This window comes from Haliotis asinina, chromosome 16 (assembly GCF_037392515.1).
Source record: "Haliotis asinina isolate JCU_RB_2024 chromosome 16, JCU_Hal_asi_v2, whole genome shotgun sequence".
Taxonomy (NCBI): Eukaryota; Metazoa; Mollusca; class Gastropoda; order Lepetellida; family Haliotidae; genus Haliotis; species Haliotis asinina.
In genome coordinates this window covers 644948-669459 of record NC_090295.1, presented here as the reverse complement: position 1 = coordinate 669459, position 24512 = coordinate 644948, and the positions used below count along the sequence as shown (strand labels likewise).

The 24512-nt window shown below is 37.0% G+C and overlaps 1 protein-coding gene across 5 annotated transcripts in view; it reads left to right on the top strand.

The window, feature by feature from the left end:
* Positions 1-24512, top strand: part of LOC137268898 (zinc finger protein rotund-like) — a 212190-nt gene that overhangs the window by 34575 nt on the left and 153103 nt on the right. Inside the window, exon 1 of one of the 5 annotated variants that reach the window (XM_067803498.1) lies at positions 16121-16240. The exons of 1 other annotated variant lie outside the window; for it this stretch is intronic. In XM_067803498.1, the coding sequence (XP_067659599.1) occupies positions 16127-16240 (114 nt within the window). In that variant the 5' untranslated portion in view covers positions 16121-16126. Of the gene's footprint in view, positions 1-16120; positions 16241-17430; positions 17835-24512 lie in introns of those variants that run through there. 3 more of the 5 variants (XM_067803497.1, XM_067803499.1, XM_067803507.1) reach the window with 3 other exon arrangements.

Below are 24512 nucleotides of genomic sequence, written 5' to 3'. Positions count from 1 at the left end.
AATAGCCTGGTGGTTAAAGTGTTTGCTCTTCACACTGAAGACCTGGGTTTGATTCCCCACATGGGTACAGTTTGCTGGAGTGTTGTTAACTAAATTCCCTCACTTTGAAAAATGTCTTTCACTGAGGGGCATCAACAAGTTTGTCATTTCTTGTGGTATGTGTACACAAATATTCCTAAATCATCACCTAAGATTGTATTCTCAGCTCTAAGTCTTACAAATGTGTCTGATGTTGAAGTGTCGTCCATCTCCAATTTATGACTTCTCGGCCCCTGATTTGTGAGTTTATAACAAGCATGGCTGTATTTCTGAATTGTGAAAATCTATCCCTCTTCATCATGTGAAATATTTTAGGGCATTCAGAAGGTTTGCAGTTACGTCAATAACAATAACTATTTGTGATTATTTTTATTATCAGATGTTTGCCTCAGTACAATATGTTTGATACATTTTGACCTGTATGAAATCATCCAGTCAGAACACCAAGTATGTGTATTGTTTTAGTCATAGTTCACACTTCTTGTTAAATTACTGCAGTTGTCATATTTGTTGGTCTGACTTAATATGGCTGAAGATAACAAAATTTAGAAAATATATTGGAAGATATTTACATTTTCTCCATATTCCCAATCTAAGCTTCCTACATAGGAGAAGATCTGTTCATATAATATGTTGCCTAATTTTTGTATGATTAGTAAGTGACTGACTATTTTTAAAGTTGTGCTATATCAAGTGATGGAAATAGACACACTGTATGTAAGTTAAGATCTGAACACAGGATTTCAGCATGACAAGGCAACACCTTAACAACAAGACCACCCAACCTTTCCTTAAAATAATGTTCACCACCTATTTGCCTGAGTGTTTGCTGAACAAGGTTACAACAAATGTTGTGCCAAATCAGTCTATATACTTAGTACTACGCCCAAGATTCTCCGAGAGGCACACAAGGAGTAAGCCAAGTTTTTATTTAAAGATGAAAATGTGTACTATCCTAAATTCTTATTTTATTTGTATGTTCTTGTTTATTTTTTTATATTTTGGGGAGTGGGGGATGGTTTGAAAATTGCAGCTCACTCTGCCTGAGTAAAAAAAAACCTGTCCTCTTTTGCTATGGATGTGTATATTGCATACAGGTCATGCAGTAATTCTGCATGTTCTTCAATCCTATGGTATGCCAAGTACAATTTATGCTCATATATGTAGACATTTCTATGAGATACTGGTAATCCAAGAAAAAATTACATTTTTGCAAGCTTGGTCTTTGACTGAATAGATGCACTGTCTTGAACTTCCATGTATGAATATGTAACATGAAGGCATATATTAATAGGCATATATTAATAGGCATAAATAATAGGCTGTACATTAGGTTTACATGGTAATTGGAGTCACCAAGAAAATTAAAAGGGGAAGGGAATAAAGCCAGTAATGCATTATGTCTATGCTGACCAAATAAAAATCATTTTGTATGTAAATGATAATCTAAATAAATATTTGGCATATCATCTGAATGGTATCTGAGACAATGTCTTGAATTTTTATTCTTGTACAGAAACAATAGGGAAGTGTTCTTTCAGCTTGAGTCTATTATTAACACCCGTATGGGACCTGAATTACCTCTGAAATTACCATTGGACTTACCTGTATAATCTCCACAAAATACAATAAACATTACAGAATGAAGTATGTTGAAGAACTGTTTACTGTGAGAACCATTAGCTGCAAATGAGAATATGTTTTATATTTCTAACACAATCAATTCATACCTGTAAAAATTGTGACACTTATGTACCATACACACACAAATATAAAGTAGAAATACAACTGTGACTTGGATAAAATGATACATATATTCACCTGCACATTAGTGTCAGTTTAGCAAGGTGTTTAACTGGATCTCGAGCTGTGACTATTTATTTCATTTTGGGCAATGAAAATCTATGGTTAATGAATAAAAATATATAACTGGTCAATAAAAATATCTATGGTTGTGCAATGAAAATCAATGGTTGCTCAGTGAAAATCAATGGTTGTTCAATGAAAGTCTATGGTTGTTCAATGAAAGTCTATGGTTGTTCAGTGAAAGTCTATGGTAGGTAAGTGTAATTTCCAGGCTAGAATTGTTTGTTGGTCATGATATCAGCCACTGGTTTATGAACTGGTTATCTAAATCCTGCTGTCTTGTGCTGGAATATTTCTGAACAAAGTCTTAAAAAAAATTCAAGGCAGTCTCAGCTTGTCTTTGAAGACTGGGGTAGGTAGGTTTTTCTGCACAATGTGTGTAGAACCTATTTATAGTGTTGTACAGCTATGTGACGGGCAGTTAGGTAGCCTAGTGGTTAATTTGCTAATATCGTGGAAACCACCTGGGTTCAATCCCCCTCATAGGTACAGCGTGTGAAGTTGAAGCCATGACAATGCTGGGACAGTGTGAAAAGAGGTGTAAAACCATAGTCATACTCTCTTGTGTGAAACAGTTGTAACTTGTAGAGTCAACTGCACTTAAGCAATTATTGTAAATAATTCCTCTTTTTCTTCACATTTTTAAAGATACCCAGGTAATTCTTCCCAGCATATTATGCTCACAAGCCCCAACCAAGACAAGTGATTTTTTGTGTGGAAACATGACTGTTTCATCTTCCAGGCAAAATGTAAACATGCCATGGCTATGTTTACAATATTTACAACTCGTAATTGCATCTTTTTATCTCTACTTAGCACTTGTGCCTAATTCCTAAATTGCGTATTTAACCTCAATCCCTCTTATGTCAGATAAATTGTTAAGCCTCACAACCTTGCCAACAAGCAATTCTACTGTGATATATTTGATGCTTAGCTTTACGTTACGTTACGTTACGTTACGTTACGTTACATTACGTTAAACTTTTCAACATCCTGTGTCTTGTGTTTAGGGCATTTGAGTATTATTGTGGTGTAAAAAGTTGCCTCATTTCCCAGTTATGGTACAGGCAGCATTTATGACAACTTTGCACTTTCATTCTGTTTGGATACCATTCCTATCAGAGTCAATGGGATAAAGTGTTGACATCATCTCATATCACTGTGAAAATAGTGACATTAGAATTACCTTAAGATCATTATTGAGAAGGGATCAGTCCAGCAAGTGGTGAAGCATCCAGCTGTTGGTCAGTGTTGGCTGTGTTTAATCCCCCATGTGAACAGTCAGTTCCAAAATTAAGTGCTTGTATTGTTATCCTATTGTTACCTTCTTTAGAATCACAGAGACCTTGCATTCTGTGATACCATAAGTCCCAGTATGTCCCTTCTCATCAAGACTGTCTGTTACACTCTTACATCAACACTGTTACACTCTTACATCCCTTCTCATCAACACTGTCTGTTACATCCTTACATCCCTTGTCATCAACACAGAGACCTTGCATTCAGTGACACCATAAGTCCCAGTATGTCCCTTCTCATCAACACTGCCTGTTACACCCCTTACATCCCTTCTCATCAACACTGTCTGTTACATCCTTACATCCCTTCTCATCAACACTGTCTATTACACCCCTTATATCCCTTCCCATGAACACTGTTACACCCTTATATCCCTTTTCACCAACACTGTCTGTTACACCCCTTATATCCCTTCTCATGAACACTGTTACACCCTTATATCCCTTCTCATGAACACTGTCTATTACACCCCTTATATCCCTTCTCATGAACACTGTTACACCCCTTATATCCCTTCTCATGAACACTGTCCGTTACACCCCTTATATCCCTTCTCATGAACACTGTTACACCCTTATATCCCTTTTCATCAACACTGTCTGTTACAGCCCTTATATCCCTTCTCATGAACACTGTCTATTACATCCCTTATATCCCTTGTCATGATTACTGTTACACCCTTATATCCCTTTTCATCAACACTGTCTGTTACAGCCCTATTAACCCTTCTCATCAACACTGTCTGTTACACCCCTTATATCCCCTCTCATCAAGATTGTCAGTTACACCCCTACATCCCTTCTCATGAACACTGACTGTTACACCCCTTATATTCCTTCTCATGAACACTGACTGTTACACCCCTTATATCCCTTCTCATCAACACTGTTACATCCTTAAGTTCTGCTCCTTGATACCATCCTTCTGCTCCACCTCACCTTTCCCCCCAACATCCCCATCCGCCTGTGTACCTACCTGTCTTCTCCTTCTGCTCCACCTCACCTTTCCCCCCAACATCCCCATCCGCCTGTGTACCTACCTGTCATCTCCTTCTGCTCCACCTCACCTTTCCCCCCAACATCCCCATCCACCTGTGTACCCACCTGTCATCTCCTTCTGCAAACAATCCCCGCCATTTCCCAGCACCAACCACCGATTGATACCACACAGTGTTAAATGTAACGTGATATGCACTTGAACATTAACATAGACACAAAGCCATTCTACTTGACATCCAAGGAACTCTTTAACACAGTAGTATCCTAATTACATCCTTACTATGAAGAAAATAATTTGTAAAAACGGGAACTGCTTTCTTGCATTTTTTTTGCTGTGCTATTAAATGGTTGACAGGAAAACTGTTGATTGTTCTGTTGTGCTTTGTGACAATGACTAATGTTGTCTTTCCAAAGCAGGCATGTTATGTTCACATTACATGTGCCTATAATATACATATTTTCCTCTGTTTCTCTGTTGAAACAATTGGTCTGGTCCAAAGATGTAAAGCAACATTTGGTAACTTGCTGCATCCCAATATGTCCAGGAATACACCTGCCTTCCACCCTGGAAGCTCACTAGCTACCTCAACCTTCCCTTCTGGTGGATCTGTTAGAAACATATCAGACACATCATTTACATGAAATATGAAGACTTATTTCAAACACAAAATCTTAAATTTGATCCTACCATAAAACACAAAGGTTTCGTGTGTGGTTATGGCTTCAGGTTTTTGACTCAAGTTAAAAGCATTTACAGTGTTTGTTTGCAGTTTGAAACAGAGGAGAATGTGGTATAGAATATCCCGAGTTGCCTAGCAACAGAGCTGATTCTTCTAACTTTCGGAAATCAATATTACATTTTAAAATTAAAAAAAAACTTTGAATGCTTTGTTGCCAGAGAGGCGCATTTGTTAAATTGAAGAAACTGTTTAATGGTCAGATTTATCTTGCAATTTAACTCCGACTTTTGTCGCTGGCTTTCACAGTGGTGTATGTTCCACACTTGAGTCCATCTGGGTCCTGTCATTTTTTTTCAGGGGAGCAGTTTCCCTTTTTTAATTTGCTTTTGTTAATGACCCTATAAACCTGGATGTTTTCTTGAAATTACCAGTCAGTCTTTTAAAATCATCCCAGTACTCAGGGTATCAGGAAACTATTTTTAGAAACAAATAGGATCAAGTTTGGGGATTTTCTTGCGATCTGCTTTTATTTTTATGCTCAAACAAGAGGAACATATTTGCACTGGAATTACAACACTAATCATTCATGTACAGACCACAGCACTGTGTTGTGCAGTTACAGGTGTATTATGTCATTGAACAAGAGCCCATCCATCCATTATATGTAGGAACAATCTAGTCCTGCTTGAAGGTGCTTCTGTGCTAAAGTGCTTGCAAGGTCAGATGTCTTCAGATGTGAAAAAGTGTGACATAGTGACTGGAAATTTGTTGTTTACCATGTGCTTAAAGGAAAGTATGAAATAAGTTCTTAGAGGAGCTTAGTTTCAACATGTGCTCAAAAGCACATTAATATTCTGTCTCAAGCATATTGTTTCTAAGGTGCTTAAATGAGCAGTTTGAGATGAGTTATAAGAGGTGCTTTGTTTCATCTGTGCTAAAATACTCATGAAACATTTTTCTCAAGCACATTGTTTCTGGTATGCTTAAAGCACCACTCAGTAGACATCTTCATGGTATGTACCCTTGATATACACTGATGGAAAGAGTGTACTATGATGAAGGTGGTTTCAGGACACCACAAGCTCCTCTTGATGAGGAGCCATGGCAAAATAGGGGGAACATGGACCAACTATTTTCCTAAAAACTGATTATTGTTGTGTATACTGTCTATAATCACATACAGTCACATGACATGTGATAAAGCCATGGCTCCTGAGTGTAATCAAATGCAACCTGGCATTTTACTGTCTCTTTGGATGCAGCAGCTGGTTGGAGGAGCTGAATATTTCAATGGCAGTGTTGCATAAATGTGGAATGTAAAATAATGGGAGCATGTACCACAATTCAATTGCAGGAAAAATGTATGGAAATTGTACTGACTGACCACTGTGTATGTTTAAATGGTGTATTTTTTTTAGTCCTGAACTAGTAGCAATTGTAACATTATGCAATGAAGCAGGAAGCTGTTTGTTATAGAGTTGATTAATGACCTCAGGAAAACATTACATCTTTTCAGTATTGTTCCATCTGCTTACAAGTGGGGAATGTGGTGTCAGATGTCATGGAAACTTATAAAAGCTTAGCAGCTTATGTTTCAATGTGTATCATCTTCAGTTGTATCATGATAACAAAGTATCCGTGAGCGTTGTCATCTCTGTCTTATGGAACTGCTGTGGAAAATTAGATTTTCAAATTCATTAAAATGTTGTGTTTTCAAATTCACAGATTTTATTGAGCATTAGACTTTTAACATCATGAATGAGAATAGGGTGTTTGTCATTGAAAATATATCATTTTTATATTAATAACAAAAATTCATTTAACTTGGAAAGAGCCTAAAATCTAGACTTGTTTCATTTTGTGTTTTCTGTTACATTGAGAGTAGGTGGAGTAGAAATGGTTTATAGCCTGGGAGACAGAGACACTATGATTTCCCTGCTTCAAGACCTGCTTTACAATGTCAGTTGACCTATGGGTTGGATACTGTACCAAGCATTCACTTGTCTACACAAATATGAAGGTTATAAATATACCCAGATACAAATTAAATATATTGATCACTGTTGTCCCTTTCTTCTTGCATTGAATTGTACAGGTATGCATTTGTGAGTGAGTAGTGGAAGTATCACTATCATCTTTGTCAGAAGAGAGCCAGTCGTAGCCTACTCAGACCTTGAATGTTGTACCAGTCATGTAACACACTGGTCCACTCTGGGACAATCTTGATTTGGCTTCTGGTTAGATTCTAGATAGACAGATGTGTATAGTAACTGTGGTCATTGCAAGTGTAAAAGACAATGATTCAGTTTGTTATAATCTTAGTTCATTTACATGTTTTGACAAACTGAGACACAAAATGGATGAAAACAAAATGTTTGTTATATAAAAATACTGGGGCTGTGGGGTAGGCTTGTGGTCAAAGTGTTTGCTCATTATGCCAATCTTGGGTTTGAACTCCCACTTTGGAATGATGTGTTATTGCTGTGTTAAAGCTGCAATATAGCCATAAGTGGAGTGAACCCTTACTCACACACTGATGAAAATTATTACATAAGAGAACAATACAAAAGAATGATTTTACTGCAGGAACAGCACTTTGACAATTATTTATGATTTTTGTATTGCAAAAAGGTTTCCTTTATTTGGTATATAAGTTACATCAAGACAAAAAATATGCAATTTCAGGATCAAACCATGCCAGTTTATGTACTTTTGTCGTGAGAGGTATACGTTATCTCAGATTGGGCAAAGGTAATGCCACGTCTAAAATAAAAGCTTTTTCTCGGGACTGTGTATGAAAACCAGTCACCTGTTGCTGGTTAGATAAGACAAGAAAGACAAGAGCTATTAGCTGTAACCATGACTGTTACCTCACCATGACTGTCCGTCAGATCATGGCTAGCACAGGGATAAGTAAGAATAAACAGTAGAGAGAGCATGCATGTAAAATTATGTCTCTTTGTCTGTTGGGTATATGAATAGTTGCATGTTACAAAATAACTGCATTAAAATCATTTCAACCGGAACCTGAATGTTCCAGATAGTACAGAAAGGTGCATGAAGTGTTTTAAGATTGAAAGACCTGCTGTTGCATGTGTTTGTGATGTGTGGGTGACTTTTCACTGTTTTCAGGAACATCTGGTATCAGTACAATACGTTAGTGATTCATAACACATACTTGTAATAAAGTCAGAGTCATAATGGGCATGTTTTTCTTTATGGCGAGACAGTTGAGTAGCCGAGTAGGTAAAATCTACACTTGCCAAAGCCCTGGGTTCGAGTCCCAACATGAGTATGATATATGAAGCCCATGTCTGGTGTCCCTTGCCATGATATTGCTGCCTTAGTCCTGAAAGTGGCATAAAAAAAATACTCACTCACTCAACCACTCAACCACTCACTCAACCACTCACTCAACCACCCACCCACTCACTCACTCAACCACTCAACCACTCAACCACTTTATGGAAAATGTTTTTATTTTATACAAGAACAAACATACACTGATTACAAATTGATGGAATGAGATGATTAAAATAAATTATAAATAAACAGTTCACCCGGTGGTGAAAGTGTTTGCTCATCATGCTTAAGATTCGGGTTCTTCCTCACCAGGATCCAATGTGTGAAGCCCATTTCTGGTGTCCTCCATTGTGATGTTACTGGAATATTGCTTATAGTCATGTACAACCATACTGACTCACACATACAATTACATGTACAACCATACTGACTCACACATACAATTACATGTACAACCATACTGACTCACACATACAATTACATGTGCAACCATACTGACTCACACATACAATTACATGTACAACCATACTCACTCACACATACAATTACATGTACAACCATACTGACTCACACATACAATTACATGTGCAACCATACTGACTCACACATACAATCACATGTACAACCATACTGACTCTCACATACAATCACATGTACAACCATACTGACTCACACAAACAATTACATGTACAACCATACTGACTCACACATACAATTACATGTACAACCATACTGACTCACACATACAATTACATGTACAACCATACTGACTCTCACATACAATTACATGTACAACCATACTGACTCACAGATACAATCACATGTACAACCATACTGACTCACACATACAATTACATGTACAACCATACTGACTCACAGATACAATCACATGTACAACCATGCTGACTCTCACATACAATTACATGTACAACCATACTGACTCACACATACAATTACATGTACAACCATACTGACTCACACATGCAATTACATGTGCAACCATACTGACTCACACATACAATTACATGTACAACCATACTGACTCACACATACAATTACATGTACAACCATACTGACTCACAGATACAATCACATGTACAACCATACTGACTCACACATACAATTACATGTACAACCATACTGACTCACAGATACAATTACATGTACAACCATACTGACTCACACATACAATTACATGTACAACCATACTGACTCACACATACAATTACATGTGCAACCATACTGACTCACAGATACAATTACATGTACAACCATACTGACTCACACATACAATTACATGTGCAACCATACTGACTCACACATACAATTACATGTACAACCATACTGACTCACACATACAATTACATGTACAACCGTACTGACTCACACATACAATTACATGTACAACCATACTGACTCACACATACAATTACATGTACAACCATACAGACTCACACATACAATTACATGTACAACCATACTGACTCACAGATACAATTACATGTACAACCATACTGACTCACACATACAATCACATGTACAACCATACTGACTCACAGATACAATCACATGCTTCAGAACCGAGAGGTGACTTTAAGAGAATGTTCTCGCCTATTAAAAAACCACTTGTGATAGCATTGGGCAATGGGTAACTAGTAGTTTACTGTACATACCAAAGATGAGGTCCCACAATGGTTGACAAAATTAACTAGGGCTACTCATTACAGTCGTACTAATTAAGTTTAATGGTTTGTCAGAGATCTTCTAACAAACCTGGTTTAAATGATATGGGAATTATAAAACCTTTCAAAGGGTAGTTGTGGGGCAATTATGTAGTCCTTCCATATTGTTGTGTTTTCTGTAATCTGGAAAGACCAGTGTCATTTAAGATATTACCCTGGGTGATGATTTATAAGGACTGTATGCAATTTGATGGAGAGATGTGTGATAGAATACTTGTTAAGTTAGGCTTCAATACTGCAAATTCAGGTTCAATACGTGCAATTATCTCCCTTTGTCTTTCTGTTCCGTTTATGTACTCGCATCGCTAAACTGTCTCATGGTCACTGAACTATATCATTTTTCCTTCCATCCTGCCCTTTCAGTACTACAAATGCCCTAAATGAAGCAAGTCTAGATTTCCTCAAGTTCAGGAATCTGTGCCTGCCATCTCACACAGCTCCTTTACAGATAATGAATTTGTTTCACAATTATATCATTTCAGAGCCTGAGCATTTGTCTTTCACACCTCAACTGGTCCTCACCATTGTGTTCGTAATGTCCTCATCATTGTAGTCTGTGATGTATGTTTGTGGTATATAGTGATGATGCTCGAACTGCTGTGTCTTGAAACAAAGCGTGAAGTTTGTTTTATTCTCCCTGCAGTGGGACAACTGACATTAAGTTAAAAAGCATCGTCCCTTGAGAAATTCCTTCCTGCATTCCTCCCAATAGTCCAATATAATTCAGGCTATCAAAATTTTTATGCAAAACTAGAATAAGTTGATATGGCAGTATTTGCCTTTTTATAAAAAAAAACCAGGCAGTGTGTTTTTTTATAGTGACGGTTACAAATATGAATGAAAACAGAAGTATTATGCAGGCGACAAATGATTTTTTCACTTGCACAAAGTTAGCATACTAACGAGTTGTTTCAGCTCATGTAGTCAAACCAGAAATATATATTGCAGGGGTGACTGATCCAGGCATTGCCATGGCAACACAGGCAGGTTTGGGGACACATGTGCTGTGTTACTTGTGCAAGATTGTGGGCGTCCTGTGCTGCATACTTGGATGCACATATGTGCTGCATCATAACTGAACACATGCCTACCATGCATATGTAATCTGTGTTTATATCCAAGGGTGCCGAATACGTTCTGTTACAGCTGTATGGAACAGTTTGTTGAAATACTGTACTGAGGAACAAGCCAAATATTCTCTGTTCCAAAATTATGAATTGTACTGTGAGAAAACTACTTGAAAGAAGAAGTTGTGTCCACTGTCTCTTATTGGAAACAATATCATTGCAACAATAGTCATCGTCGTCATCATCATCATCCAAATTAAAATACAGAAGTGCATCAAAGAGAGTTTTAATATTGTCATCACTATCATTTGTATTTTTTAAAAAGTTAAAATGTACAAATAACAATGCTTATGAAAATTCTCATTTACTAAATCATGAAAAAGAGTTTAATATTTAATTAGTTACTACAACATGCCAGGGGTTATTGTACCAGGTGCTTTGACCTGGTGAAGCATAATCCATGATTTATGCAACTGGACTCCTTCGAATTCTGCGTGTGACACTCTCATAAAAAATTGACTCACTCAATCACTCACTCACTGACTGAAGGTGAGGCTACAGTTAGAACACATGGTATGATTAGCTAGTTGATAGCTGCAGTGGTGTAGGCTTGGATGACAAGTTCTGGCCAACCAATTAGGGCTAACGAACCAGTGGTGTTTCTTGGTTGGACTTCTTATTGTGTTATAGGGGTCACATTTCAAGGGCTTACTTGACAGTAATGGGTCGTGTCCAAAGTGACTCATGACTGGGCTCAGTAGGGTGAGGTATCAGGGAAAGATGTCGTTGGGAGATTGTTTTGTCTTACTCATTACCATAGGGTATTGAAGGGATGCAACATATCAGAACATAGCCTAGCCTATCCAGGGAACGTAGCCTAGAAGAGATTTAAGTGATGCAGTGAATGACAGGTGGAGGTTTAAAGGAATAAATTAGTGACAGAAAACTAAATAAAGAAATGCATGAGTTTGGTGGAATGAATGTTTTAAAGGGACTGATAATTTATTAAGCTATTGTATTTGTTTGCCATGTTTTTATGACACACTTTAAATCATGTTCAAATATATTTCATTTGAATTTAAAAACCCTCCTTAATATACCTGAAATTCATTTTGGACACCCCAACATTTTTTTTCTGATGCGTATTCATAGTAAACACTCTTATTTGTACACAAAAATCTTACCCTCTTTCTCACTCTTTCTCTCTTTCTCTTCCTCCCCATCTTCTATTTCTCTCCCTCCTTTCTCTCCCACACACAGGGAATGAATAGATAAATGAACTGACATAAATTATTATGATAAATATACCAGGAATATAACTTCACATAAATATCAAGAACTAGAATAAAAGCATGAAAGAACAGAAACTAGAAGTGATGAAAGAAACAATGATAAGAGGTAGGTGAAACAATGATAAGAGGCAGGTAAAACAATGATAAGAGGCAGGTAAAACAATGATAAGAGGCAGGTAAAACAAGGAAGGCTTCAGTAATAGCTGGTCAGGTGTATATTAATGTGAAAAACACAAAGATATAATTTAGGAATTCAACAGAAGGCACAAAAAATGAGAAATATCAAAGGAATATTTGGGAAGGATAAAGAAGACAAGGAAATGGGTTAAGACTGAAACCAAGAAGAGAAAATAGAAAGAAGAACAAAATAAGAATGGTTAAAGGAAGGAAGGAGGGGAGGCATTAGGTGAAGGAAGGAGGGAAGGAAAACAAGGACAAACAAACAATGAAATCGGCACACACTGAATATTTCCCATGGGCCCACAGGCATGTGTAATCTACAAACATGGGTCTGTGGAGAACGAAGCAGTGAAGATGATGTATATACTCATACTTGTCTCTATTTGTTGTTATCTGTATCAAGCAATGTGTTGTGCACATAGGTATTTTGAAGGCTACTGCTGGATGGTATCAGGTAGGTCTGTCATACAGAACACATACCAGTGAACAGGGAGAACATGCCCTTGTCTTGATAGTGTGGGCAGGGGAGTGATGTGTGGAGACAAACAAAATTGAGAGGGCTCAAGAATGAGGAGGCGTTCAAGTTGGAAGGGGTGGGCAGAGATGAGTAGGCAAGTCAAGATAAGCTGGGGTGGTGGTAAGAAGGTTGGGAAAAGTTGATGAGGTTGGGAACATGAGAAGAGAAGTGTACATGTTTGAAGGGTTGAGAAAAAATGAGGGGACAAAGAGAGATGTGGGACAAGCAGAGATGAAGGGGTGAGCAGGGATGAAGGGATGAGCAGAGATGAAGGGGTGAGCAGGGATGAAGGGATGAGCAGAGATGAAGGGGTGAGCAGGGATGAGCAGGGATGGAGGGGCATGCAGAGATGAGGGGGTGAGCAGAGATGAAGGGGTGAGCAGGGATGGAGGGGTGAGCAGGGATGGAGGGATGAGCAGGAATGGAGGGGTGAGCAGGGTTGAGCAGGGATGAAGGGGTGAACAGGGATGAAGGGGTGAGCAGGGATGAAGAGGTGAGCAGGAATGAAGGGGTGAGCAGGGATGGAGGGGTCAGCAGGGATGAGCAGGGATGGAGGGGTCAGCAGGGATGGAGGGATGAGCAGGAATGGAGGGGTGAGCAGGGTTGAGCAGGGATGAAGGGGTGAACAGGGATGAAGGGGTGAGCAGGGATGAAGAGGTGAGCAGGAATGAAGGGGTGAGCAGTGATGGAGGGGTCAGCAGGGATGAGCAGGGATGGAGGGGCAAGCAGAGATGAAGGGGTGAGCAGGAATGGAGGGGTGAGCAGAGATGAAGGGGTGAGCAGGGATGGAGGGGTGAGCAGGGATGAAGGGGTGAGCAGGGATGGAGGGGTGAGCATAAATGAAGGGGTGAGCAGGGACTGAGGGGTCAGCAGGGCTGAGCAGGAATGAAGAGGTGAGCATGGAGGGGTGAGCAGGGATGGAGGGGTGAGAAGGGACAGATTGGTGAGCAGGGAAACCGTGTTAGTTGGAATACCATATTAAGTGGACACTGTGTGTATACAAAATAATAACACTCATTAAGCCCCAAAATGTTCACCAGTATTATCTGCAAATCTGTTAATCTGTTTGATTTCTGCATTATTAAAAAATATATAATCTGTTTGAGTTCTGTGAGTGCTAGGATCCAGATTACCGTGTAAGTCCAACTGTATGTGGTGATCTATATTCATTACTCCCCTGAAGGTCCCTCGAGTGTTCAATGTCTAAGAATGTATTTTTATGTCAAGGACTTGCATATTCCATTAGAACATATTACCAACAGGAAACTGTGTGAAATTTTAGATGTATAGGTTGCAGTAATCTTTATTGATGGGGAAGGAATGACGTTAACAGCTTTTTGACACTGATGTCTGCCTTTATCAGCAACATGGAAATATCGGTGGAACATGGAGAGATCTTGACGAACAAAGATATATGTTAGGGTTTGTCTCAGATCTTGTGGCGTTGGAAAACTGTAATAACAGGGCCTCATTTCACAAAGCTCTCATAAGCATAAGATCTTATAATTTTTCTTATAGCATTCGTACCTACTGTAATCCAACATAAGAAGTACAATGCTACGAAAAAAAGTTACGAGATCTTATACTTATGAGTGCTTTGTGAAACGGGACCCTGGGTTGGTATCTCTGTGATGTACTGCTAGCAGTGAGTAGGTGGGCAGGAGACTCTGATCTATCGTCATGATACACCTACCAGGATGTGTACAACGCATACTTAACAAGACAAAGTTCTTTCATCTATTCACTGCATATATCACCCAGATGAACACTCCTGTGTGGCCATAAAACACAGGTTCCATGTCAAACATTCCCTTTCTTACGTAATACAGCTTTTAGGGATGAATGTCTTCTTGTTTTATTTGTGTAATTATTTATTGGCAGTTTACATAGATCCACATGCCTATGTAAATTGATATGGATCAAGGAGGGAAATGTACCCATTTTGAATCATGCAAATACTTTGGCTCCTTGATGATATGAAACAAGGTCAGTGTGTGGGCATGTGTGTTGTAGTTAGACACATGCATGTGTCGCCAAATGTTGACATACATGACATATCAGGTGTTCTTATCAAGGAAACTTGACACATGTTGGTTTTTCAGCCTTTCATTGATAGGTATCTTTAGTGGGATAGGTTATTTCATAGCCCTTTAGTATTAAGTTTAACTCTAAACGTACTTGTATCATGGTTACATATCATCATCATCATCATCATCATCATCAGGCTTGCTGAATTGGTTGACACATTGCAACCCGGTAGCGCAGATCAATGGTCATGCCATTGATCACTAGATTTTCACTGTATTGTCTCAATTATTCACACATAGCTGGAATATTGTTGAGAGCGGTGAAAGACTAAACTCACTCACTCACTCATCATCGTTGTCAACACCATGATCATCAGATTAGATTTTGTTAACTGGAATACCAACAACTATACATTAGTAATTACATTTTAGGGCTATATGAAAACATGTAAAATTAACCTTCCATTAAGTTTTAGCGGGGGCATACAGTCTAGTGGTTATATGATCTTCTGATGTGTCTGGATAAAGTGTTCACTGAGGCATGATATATGACAATGTGATGAAGGAAATACTGTACATGTGTACTATGAACCTATCTGTCTGTACTGTACTGCAGAGGTAAAGTCTGTAAACATGTTACACTTCATATTCATGCATAGTTTGACCATGAACAGCATGCTATTTGACAGTGTGATTAAAGAAACACTGTACTTGTGTACCACAAAGCTACCTCTATTGTACTGTGTTGTACTACTGAAGTAGAGTCTGTAAACATATTCAAAAAAAAAAAAAAAAAAAATATTCACTTGGATTGCCCAAAATTGGTAGACAGTGTGAAACACATGCCTCCTGTTCCCCCACTGTGACATTACTTGAATAATGCTCAAGGTGGCCTAAATAAATCCTTCTTCATACTTCAAATATGTAAATGTAGAAAGTTTTGATGAAAACTGAAGTCTCCCTGATTTTATCCTACGTTCAAGTTTCCAAGGTCTACTTTTGTCACAGATGGCTGAAACAGCGATCAAGTCCTGTAGGTTGAGATAAAAATTGACCTAGAATGCTTTATTTGCACAACTAGAGTGCATTATCTAAGTTTTTTAACAAGAATTATGCATGTTTACTCATTCTACTGTTTCTTGTGTGAATGTATGCTTGATAAGTCTTACGTCACACTCTGTAATGTTTGATGGGACCAAGATGTTTCCACTGGCTCAAACTCACAAACAGGTAGGTCAGTCTATTTTTTAACCTGGTATTTTCATAACTTTCAATTTTCATATCTGTCCCAATCATGAGTGGTCTAATTAAAAAAAAGAGCAAAAATTAGCACAATTTTTCTCTACAGAATTCAACTGAGATGGTAATTTTCATTTCTTAAAAACAGTGTTAGCTATTATTGTTGATGGTAGAAATCTATGCATATTTAAATAGCATTAATTTGATCAGCTAAACAAAAACAATCACACATGAATCAAACTATTTTTTAGCATCTGCCTGAATTAATTTCATTTTATGTTCTCATATCCTGTGAAACTATTTTAATATTCTATGACATTTATGACGTTAATCAATATATATGAAGAATAGCATTGACATCTTGAAACTTGAACAAAACACAACCTCCACAAATCAAATTTTGTAAAATTTTTAAATGTACAAAACAGATGACTTAAGTTCACAGCTTTAAGTTTAAGAATGGTGACTATTACATGCATCCGATTCGATTAAGTGTGAAATATTCCCCAATAGACGAAGCTGTCTGGCACGTGTAGATCTTGTCTGTGAGAATGTCCCGGTGTCTGCAGTCAGTGATGAAATGTACTCTCTGCTGATGTGCATACAGTCTACAGTACAACTAGTTTACTGTAAATCCTGTACTCTGCTTTTTCAATTAAGACTATAAACTTTTTTACTTCAATTTTGTGTGAAGTACATAAATTCAGACAGCATTTTGCTCCCCCAGACGTTGAGTTTGTATGTTGGCGTAAGTATAATCTTGTCTCGCAATCAACTGCATTGAGGTCACTCTTTCAGACATAACATGCTTCTATGCTTGTATGCTTACTGTGCCTTAACGGTTTCGTTATAACGTCACAATCCATTCCCCCTGTGAGTTCTCCCACGAACTGTAAATAACTCCTTGAAATATTCTGTTTTTATTTGTTTATGTTTATATTTGATAAGTTTAAAGCAAAGCAGTTATACAGCTCCGTGGTTAGTTTTGTCCTTACAAAGAGGTAAACACATAAGAGCCAGGCGACATTGGCCTATAGTGCATATAGGCCTGCATATCAACCCAGACAAATGCCACTCACTAGGTCAACACACCAACTGCTGATGGAGTAACAGGGACATGCTCATTCTGCAAATAGGGGGGATAGCTCCTATGATGTAATTGGTGTTAAAAAAACCTCAAGTGCCTCTCGCTGCTGTAAAAACCAGTTAGAAATTGCTGTTTTTATGTTCTAAATGGAAGATATGTGGCTTTAAAAAGCTGTTTTTGTGTGTAGTATTTGGGACAGCGTTTTGGACTCTGTGGATGATTTTTGAGTTGGAAATATAGGTGTATAAAGGAGTTTTTCCACTGGTTTTTGCTATCATCTCTTGGCTTATGTACACAGTGCCATAGGCGAACTGGCGGAATGCTTCCATGACTCACTGTTTTTTCTGTGCGATGCAGACATGGCCAGTGTTTTTACATTTGTCTGAATACTGTTGACGTTGTGTTGCACCTACATGCCATACTGCGTCCGTGACGACCTGACAGCTCCATCAATGATCCATCTTCATATACAGTTTCCAGGTCAAGATATACTTGAAGGTATACTGTCTACATATCTCTGCTTTAACCTGTGTCGTTGTCATCTTATCGGACTTGACATTAAACGCATGTCTCGATAAGTGTCTAATATCTTCAACTGCTGGATAGATTTCATATTGGCTTTTTATGTAATTGTGGATCATTCCATTTTGATTAAATGGAATTTGTAACATATACAAATATAGGCTAGGCTGCTGTGTGTGTAGCTACTGTCACAGGTCCTATCAATAGAAGTGTGGAGCTTGTATGCAACTGTTGTGTCTAATTCACACATATCAATAATTTGATCAATTTCATAGTCTAGGACGTTTGTTCAGGATGTGTATAATTTAATACAAGTTTGCTTAAACAAAGTTCAATCTATAATATGTCTCATTACTTTCAGGAATATATTTTTACTTAAAGATTCATTTTAACTGTTTTCAATTTTGTTTTATATATAGATGTGCTCTATACATATTTGGAAGTAATTTGTACATTCAAACAAATATTCATTTTGAGCTCTGACAAAGAAATATCAAATTTGAAATGAATAATATTTTGTAGGTGTACAGGAGTATCTGAATGAATATCAATGAATAATATTTTGTAAGTGTACAGGAGTATCTGAATGAGTATCAATGAATAATATTTTGTAGGTGTACAGGAGTATCTGAATGAGTATCAATGAATAATATTTTGTGGGTGTACAGGAGTATCTGAATGAGTATCAATGAATAATATTTTGTGGGTGTACAGGAGTATCTGAATGAGTATCAATGAATAATATTTTGTAAGTGTACAGGAGTATCTGAATGAGTATCAATGAATGATATTTTGTAGGTGTACAAGAGTATCTGAATGAGTATCAATGAATGATATTTTGTAGGTGTACAGGAGTATCTGAATGAGTATCAATGAATAATATTTTGTAAGTGTACAAGAGTATCTGAATGAGTATCAATGAATGATATTTTGTAGGTGTACAAGAGTATCTGAATGAGTATCAATGAATGATATTTTGTAGGTGTACAGGAGTATCTGAATGAGTATCAATGAATGATACAATGATATCACAGCATCAATGCATTTAGAGAATAACACACTGAAACTCAAACTACTTCAAAGGAATGTCAAGAAAGTTCTAAATTAAAATGACCTGAAGCTTTAGTTTATGATAAGATTAATTTAAGATAAAACCAGGAATACTGTTTTCTTTCTCTCAACTTTACCCTTTGTACTATGTCAGAAATGTATTTCCTAACTTAGAAACACTTGTGTTTAATGTGTGTATGCATACTTACTGGTAATAGGGATTAAAATATAACTGACAAACAATTAAATATGTTAAAAGATTATATATAGTAAAGGATATAAAATTGGCATTTAAAGGTTCCCCAATCTCAATTTGATATGAAGAGTTCATCACATCTAGGTGTCAGGCTTGCCCAGTGCTTAAATTCATAGCAGAGAGTTATGTCCCTTAACTGCCAGGATCCACTAAATGTGGGTTTGAATCCTTGGTTCCCTCCCCACACTGGTGATACTTGCCATGCTGGTACTTATATAACATCCCTAGACTTTATTTCAGAGTAGGAATGGACCTTCTGACAAATCTACCATCAACATGTTTTGTGTCATTTAGTACAAAGTTTCCGACTGGTTGATGTCTTTGTTTAATATAGGTACACCACAGTGTTATCACATCCATTGTGTTCATATAATGTAAAAATATTCTGCATCAGTTTATATTTTGTGTTTCTCTTCCCCATGCAAAAAATACTCGGCACAGTAATATTAACTCATTCAATTCCAGTCAACCAGATGCATTCGCTTATTATTAAATGTTTTCACAAATAATATGTATGGTCATCTATTTCCTGATATCAGTGGCTTTCTGCTCGGTAACGGGATACAGCCGCCGTCTTGGAAGCTTCGTACCTATAACATGCAAGGCATCGTTTAAAAATGACGGGTATCATTCGAAATCTCAGAACATCAACAATATCACTGTACCCTTGCAAAGAGTATTTTCACAGTTGAAAGAAGCAGTTTTACTGGATAAAGATTGGTTTCTAATTAGGCTTTTCTGCCTCAGTCTGCTATGATTGGTCAGAATCATGTACATGTCCTCAGACAGCCAATGATATTTCAGTAATAGGTACTGTCCTTGTAAAGAAAAAAATTTTAGATTCAGACTAAAGTTTTCTGTAATTCTAAAATCATGCTATTCTGAATGTATTACATAAAAAAATCACCACCTATAGTATATTATGGAAGTAAGTGGACATATCATGCTATGTTATGACCTGTGACAAAAATGCTTCTTTGATATATTTTAGCATTAAACATCGTATCTATGCATTAAACATTGTATCTATGCATCAAACATCGTATCTATGCATAAAACATCGTATCTATGCATCAAACATCGTATCTATGCATTAAACATCGTATCTATGCATCAAACATCGTATCTATGCATTAAACATCGTATCTATGCATCAAACATCGTATCTATGCATCAAACATCGTATCTATGCATTAAACATCGTATCTATGCATCAAACATCGTATCTATGCATCAAACATCGTATCTATGCATCAAACATTGTATCTATGCATCAAACATCGTATCTATGCATTAAACATCGTATCTATGCATCAAACATCGTATCTATGCATCAAACATCGTATCTATGCATCAAACATTGTATCTATGCATTAAACATCGTATCTATGCATTAAACATCGTATCTATGCATGAAGTCCAAGGTGAGGAAAGTCACTGGAGATGTCACTTGAATTACATGAAATGATAACGCAAAAAAGATAGAAATAGTAAGTTGTAATGTATGTTTGACATCTTTAATGATTATTGTAATCCATTTTATGCTTCAGTTTATTCAATTAATAATAATGATAAGGGTATTTGTATTGCGCTTCATCCACATCATCAACGGACATGCTCTAAGCGCATAATTAGTTTAATTATATATCGAAACAATGGTGTTACATTATGATGTCAGAAGCACGTTGTTTTAGGTAACTATGTTGTTTTCCACACTGCCCCCATTGTTTTACAATCATATTGCACTAGCTACACTGCATTGTTTCAGCCCACAATCTTGTTTCACTGATCCCATTGTTCTCAACCTATAATCATATAGCACTGTTTTCACTGCCACCATTGTTTCCAGGCTAAAATCATGTTGCACTGCGACTGATGTTTTCAGCCTGCAATCATGTTGAACTGGTTGCACTGTCACCGTTGTTTTCAGTCTACAATCATGTTGAACTGGTTGCACTGTCACCATTGTTTTCAGTCTACAATCATGTTGCACTGTCACCGTTACTTCAATCATGTTGCACTGGTTGCACTGCCACCATTATCTTCATACCATGATGCAAATGTACTCGTTGTACTGTACTATATTTTATTCCTCAAACAGGTTTTATTTGTTTTTTTATTGTTGGTTTTCAATTGATCTTTTAGCTTTGTTTTAACTTAACTAGTGCTTTATAATTATGCTTGCAATTTCTATGAAAAAGTTATCATGTTTTAATATAGAATCTAAACACAGAAAAAACTAACTAAATAGTTTGAAATGGTTTCAGACCAAAATGTTGAGAAATAGTATGGATATTGATATGATAAAATGTGAGTGAGTGAGTCATTTTGAACATTATTTCAACTATACAAGACCCCAGCCATATCCAAGCACATCAAGCTGAGGGTGACACATTGTATCAACGATGCTCTGGACAAGATAAGCCCATGCTTCAGGGCTAAACTATTAATGATGACCAATTTGTACTCTTCCGATTATGTCCTGATTTTATTACAAGAAGTAATGGCACATTATAACATGACATGAATCTCCACATAAACAAGATAGGTACGACACATCAGCATGAATCTATGTCATAACGAGGACTACATTAGTATAACTTGCAGCTACCATGTATAATCACAAACTATATCACCATGGACACCATAAGGAAACAGTTGTGGGAAGGGATACTTCAGGGTAGGCATTGCCTGGCAGTTGCTGCCAATAATCTACTACTTCTACATCAAACCTCTAACACTAATCTACTAGTTTTAACACCAAAAGTACAGCCTGATTGTGATTTCTTTCCTGAATATGTTGATATCACCAACAGTAATGCATGGCATGTGCTAAAACTGGCAATCTCACAATATATAAAAGCTTTTATCTGTGCTCTGAAATGTAAACAGCATTTCAATTATGTATGTCAGATATGTACAGTGAATTCTTAACTATTTAGTAATTTGAGTTGAAATACATCTAAACACCATCGAAAAAGTGGCAGTTTTTACAAGACTCTAAATAGAAAGATTTGTTGCTAATATTGATTTAGACTGTGTGATGTACTTTTGTCAGGCCAGTGTCAGGATTCATCAGTCTTCATATCAAGTCAGTTTGAAGGACAGAATTAAGTCATAAAACATAATTATAATGAACTTGGAACTGTGTGTACAATTATATAACGTGTATAGTTTTTAATGTTTTAAGATGGGAGCAATTTCAAATGTCAACAAATTTGTTATGACATTAATTGTTGATAACATAGCAATAATGTTGAATGTTAACAATCTAGGAATCGTGTTGAATGTTAACAACCTAGGAATGATGTTGAATGTTAGCAACCTGTGAATGATGTTGAATGTTAACAACCTGTGAATGATGTTGAATGTTAACAACCTGTGAATGATGTTGAATGTTAACAACCTGTGAATGATGTTGAATGTTAACAACCTGTGAATGATGTTGAATGTTAGCAACCTGTGAATGATGTTGAATGTTAACAACCTGTGAATGATGTTGAATGTTAACAACCTGTGAATGATGTTGAATGTTATATATGTTGGAATGATGTTGAAAGTTAACAGTCTAGGAATGATACTTTACACTACCTGTAAATGATGTGTAGCATTAATTAATGAGGAATGATGTTCAGTTTTAACTACCTAAGAATGATGATAAATTGCAATAACCAAGGGATGCTGTTTAGTGTTTTTGAATAAGAAATTATTTACATTTTGAATGAAAAGGAAAGATGTTAGACTGGCATAAACTAGGCTTGATATCCAATGGGGATAAACTAGGATTGTCTAGTGAAGTTGAAAGTGATGTTAAATGTTATAAAGTAGAATGGATGTTAGGAGGAATTCTGTTTATATATTTTGGAAATCATTCTTAATGTTAATGAACACAGAATGTGTAGTGAAGTTAACAATTTAAGCATATGAAGTGAATGAGCTGAGAATATGGAAAGTTAATGATGCATGACATTTATGTGGATTGGATGAACATGCTCCCAGACTATCTGCACACAACCCCTCCCGCCCCACACACCCATCCATAATGCCCTCCAGACATCTGCCCCTTGGGTTAATAGTTAATAGTTAAAGTACTATGAAACAAAACAACATATCAATCTTCAGATTCACTTCGAACACATTTTTCAGAAAGTTCATAAATATCACTTCACTTCACTTAAAAGGACAGATTTTAGGAGATGGCTCTTAACAATTCCAAAATGTCCATATAGTTATATTTTTCAACAACACGTACAAGTCTTTTGGCACTGTCATGGGCACTGTCATGGTAACAAGTCTTTTGGCACTGTCACAGTCTTTTGGCACTGTCACAGTAAGGAGTCTTTTGGCAACTCACAACTCAGTATAACAATCCTATCATGATGGAAGCCAGTTTCTTAGATAGCCAGTTAATATAATGTAATTACGTTGTTATCTTAATTACAACTCAACATATGTTTGTGTTGACTGAAGGCACTCTCTGTGTGTGTGTGTGTGTGTGTGTGTGTGTGTGTGTGTGTGTGTGTGTGTGTGTGTGGGTGTGGGTGTGGGTGTGTGTGTGTGTGTGTGTGTGTGTGTGTGTGTGTGTGTGTGTGTGTGTGTGTGTGTGTGTGTGTGTGTGTGTGTGTGTGTGTGTGTGTGTGTTGGGGTTCACTTACCCTCATACCCATATAGCAGAATCTTATTTCATTCTAGGAACTATTGCCAGTATATCTATTTATCTATTTGTAGTAGGATCTTGCTTCTTTGTTGTAGAAACTATTATCAGTAAATCTGCTTGTCCTAGTATCTCACTGCAGAATATCATCTTGTTTTCGAAACTATTGCCAGTAAATGTACTTGTAGCAGATATACCAGAATGCCTCTTTATCCTATAAACTAATCTCAGCAAATCTGTTTGTCCTAGTATCTTATGGCAGAGTACTTCTTATCCTAGAAACTAGTGTCAGAAAGTTGGTCTATTCTGGGTTTTTTTGGCCAAATTTGTGTTTGTCCAATGACCTATAGATCAGATATTAACATTTGGTATGCAACATGGTTTTCATGCCATCCTGCATATTGACAGCACATTGAACCTGAAATGAAACTGCACTGCCTAAATGTACAAATATTCAACACAAAAGAATGGATTCACACTCATCTTTGAGAATCATTCTTGTAAAACATTCTCCCAAGTCTTATGGGACCCCTGTTATCTGTATTGTGGATGTGAAAGTTTTTGCCTTCAAGAAGGTTGTAGACAATGTGTTGTACATATATCATTCAAACTTTATAATTCTATACAAGAAAATGGTTCATGTAACATGGTTTACTATCCATACTTCAGCACTCAAACTGCTCCAGTCCAGCTT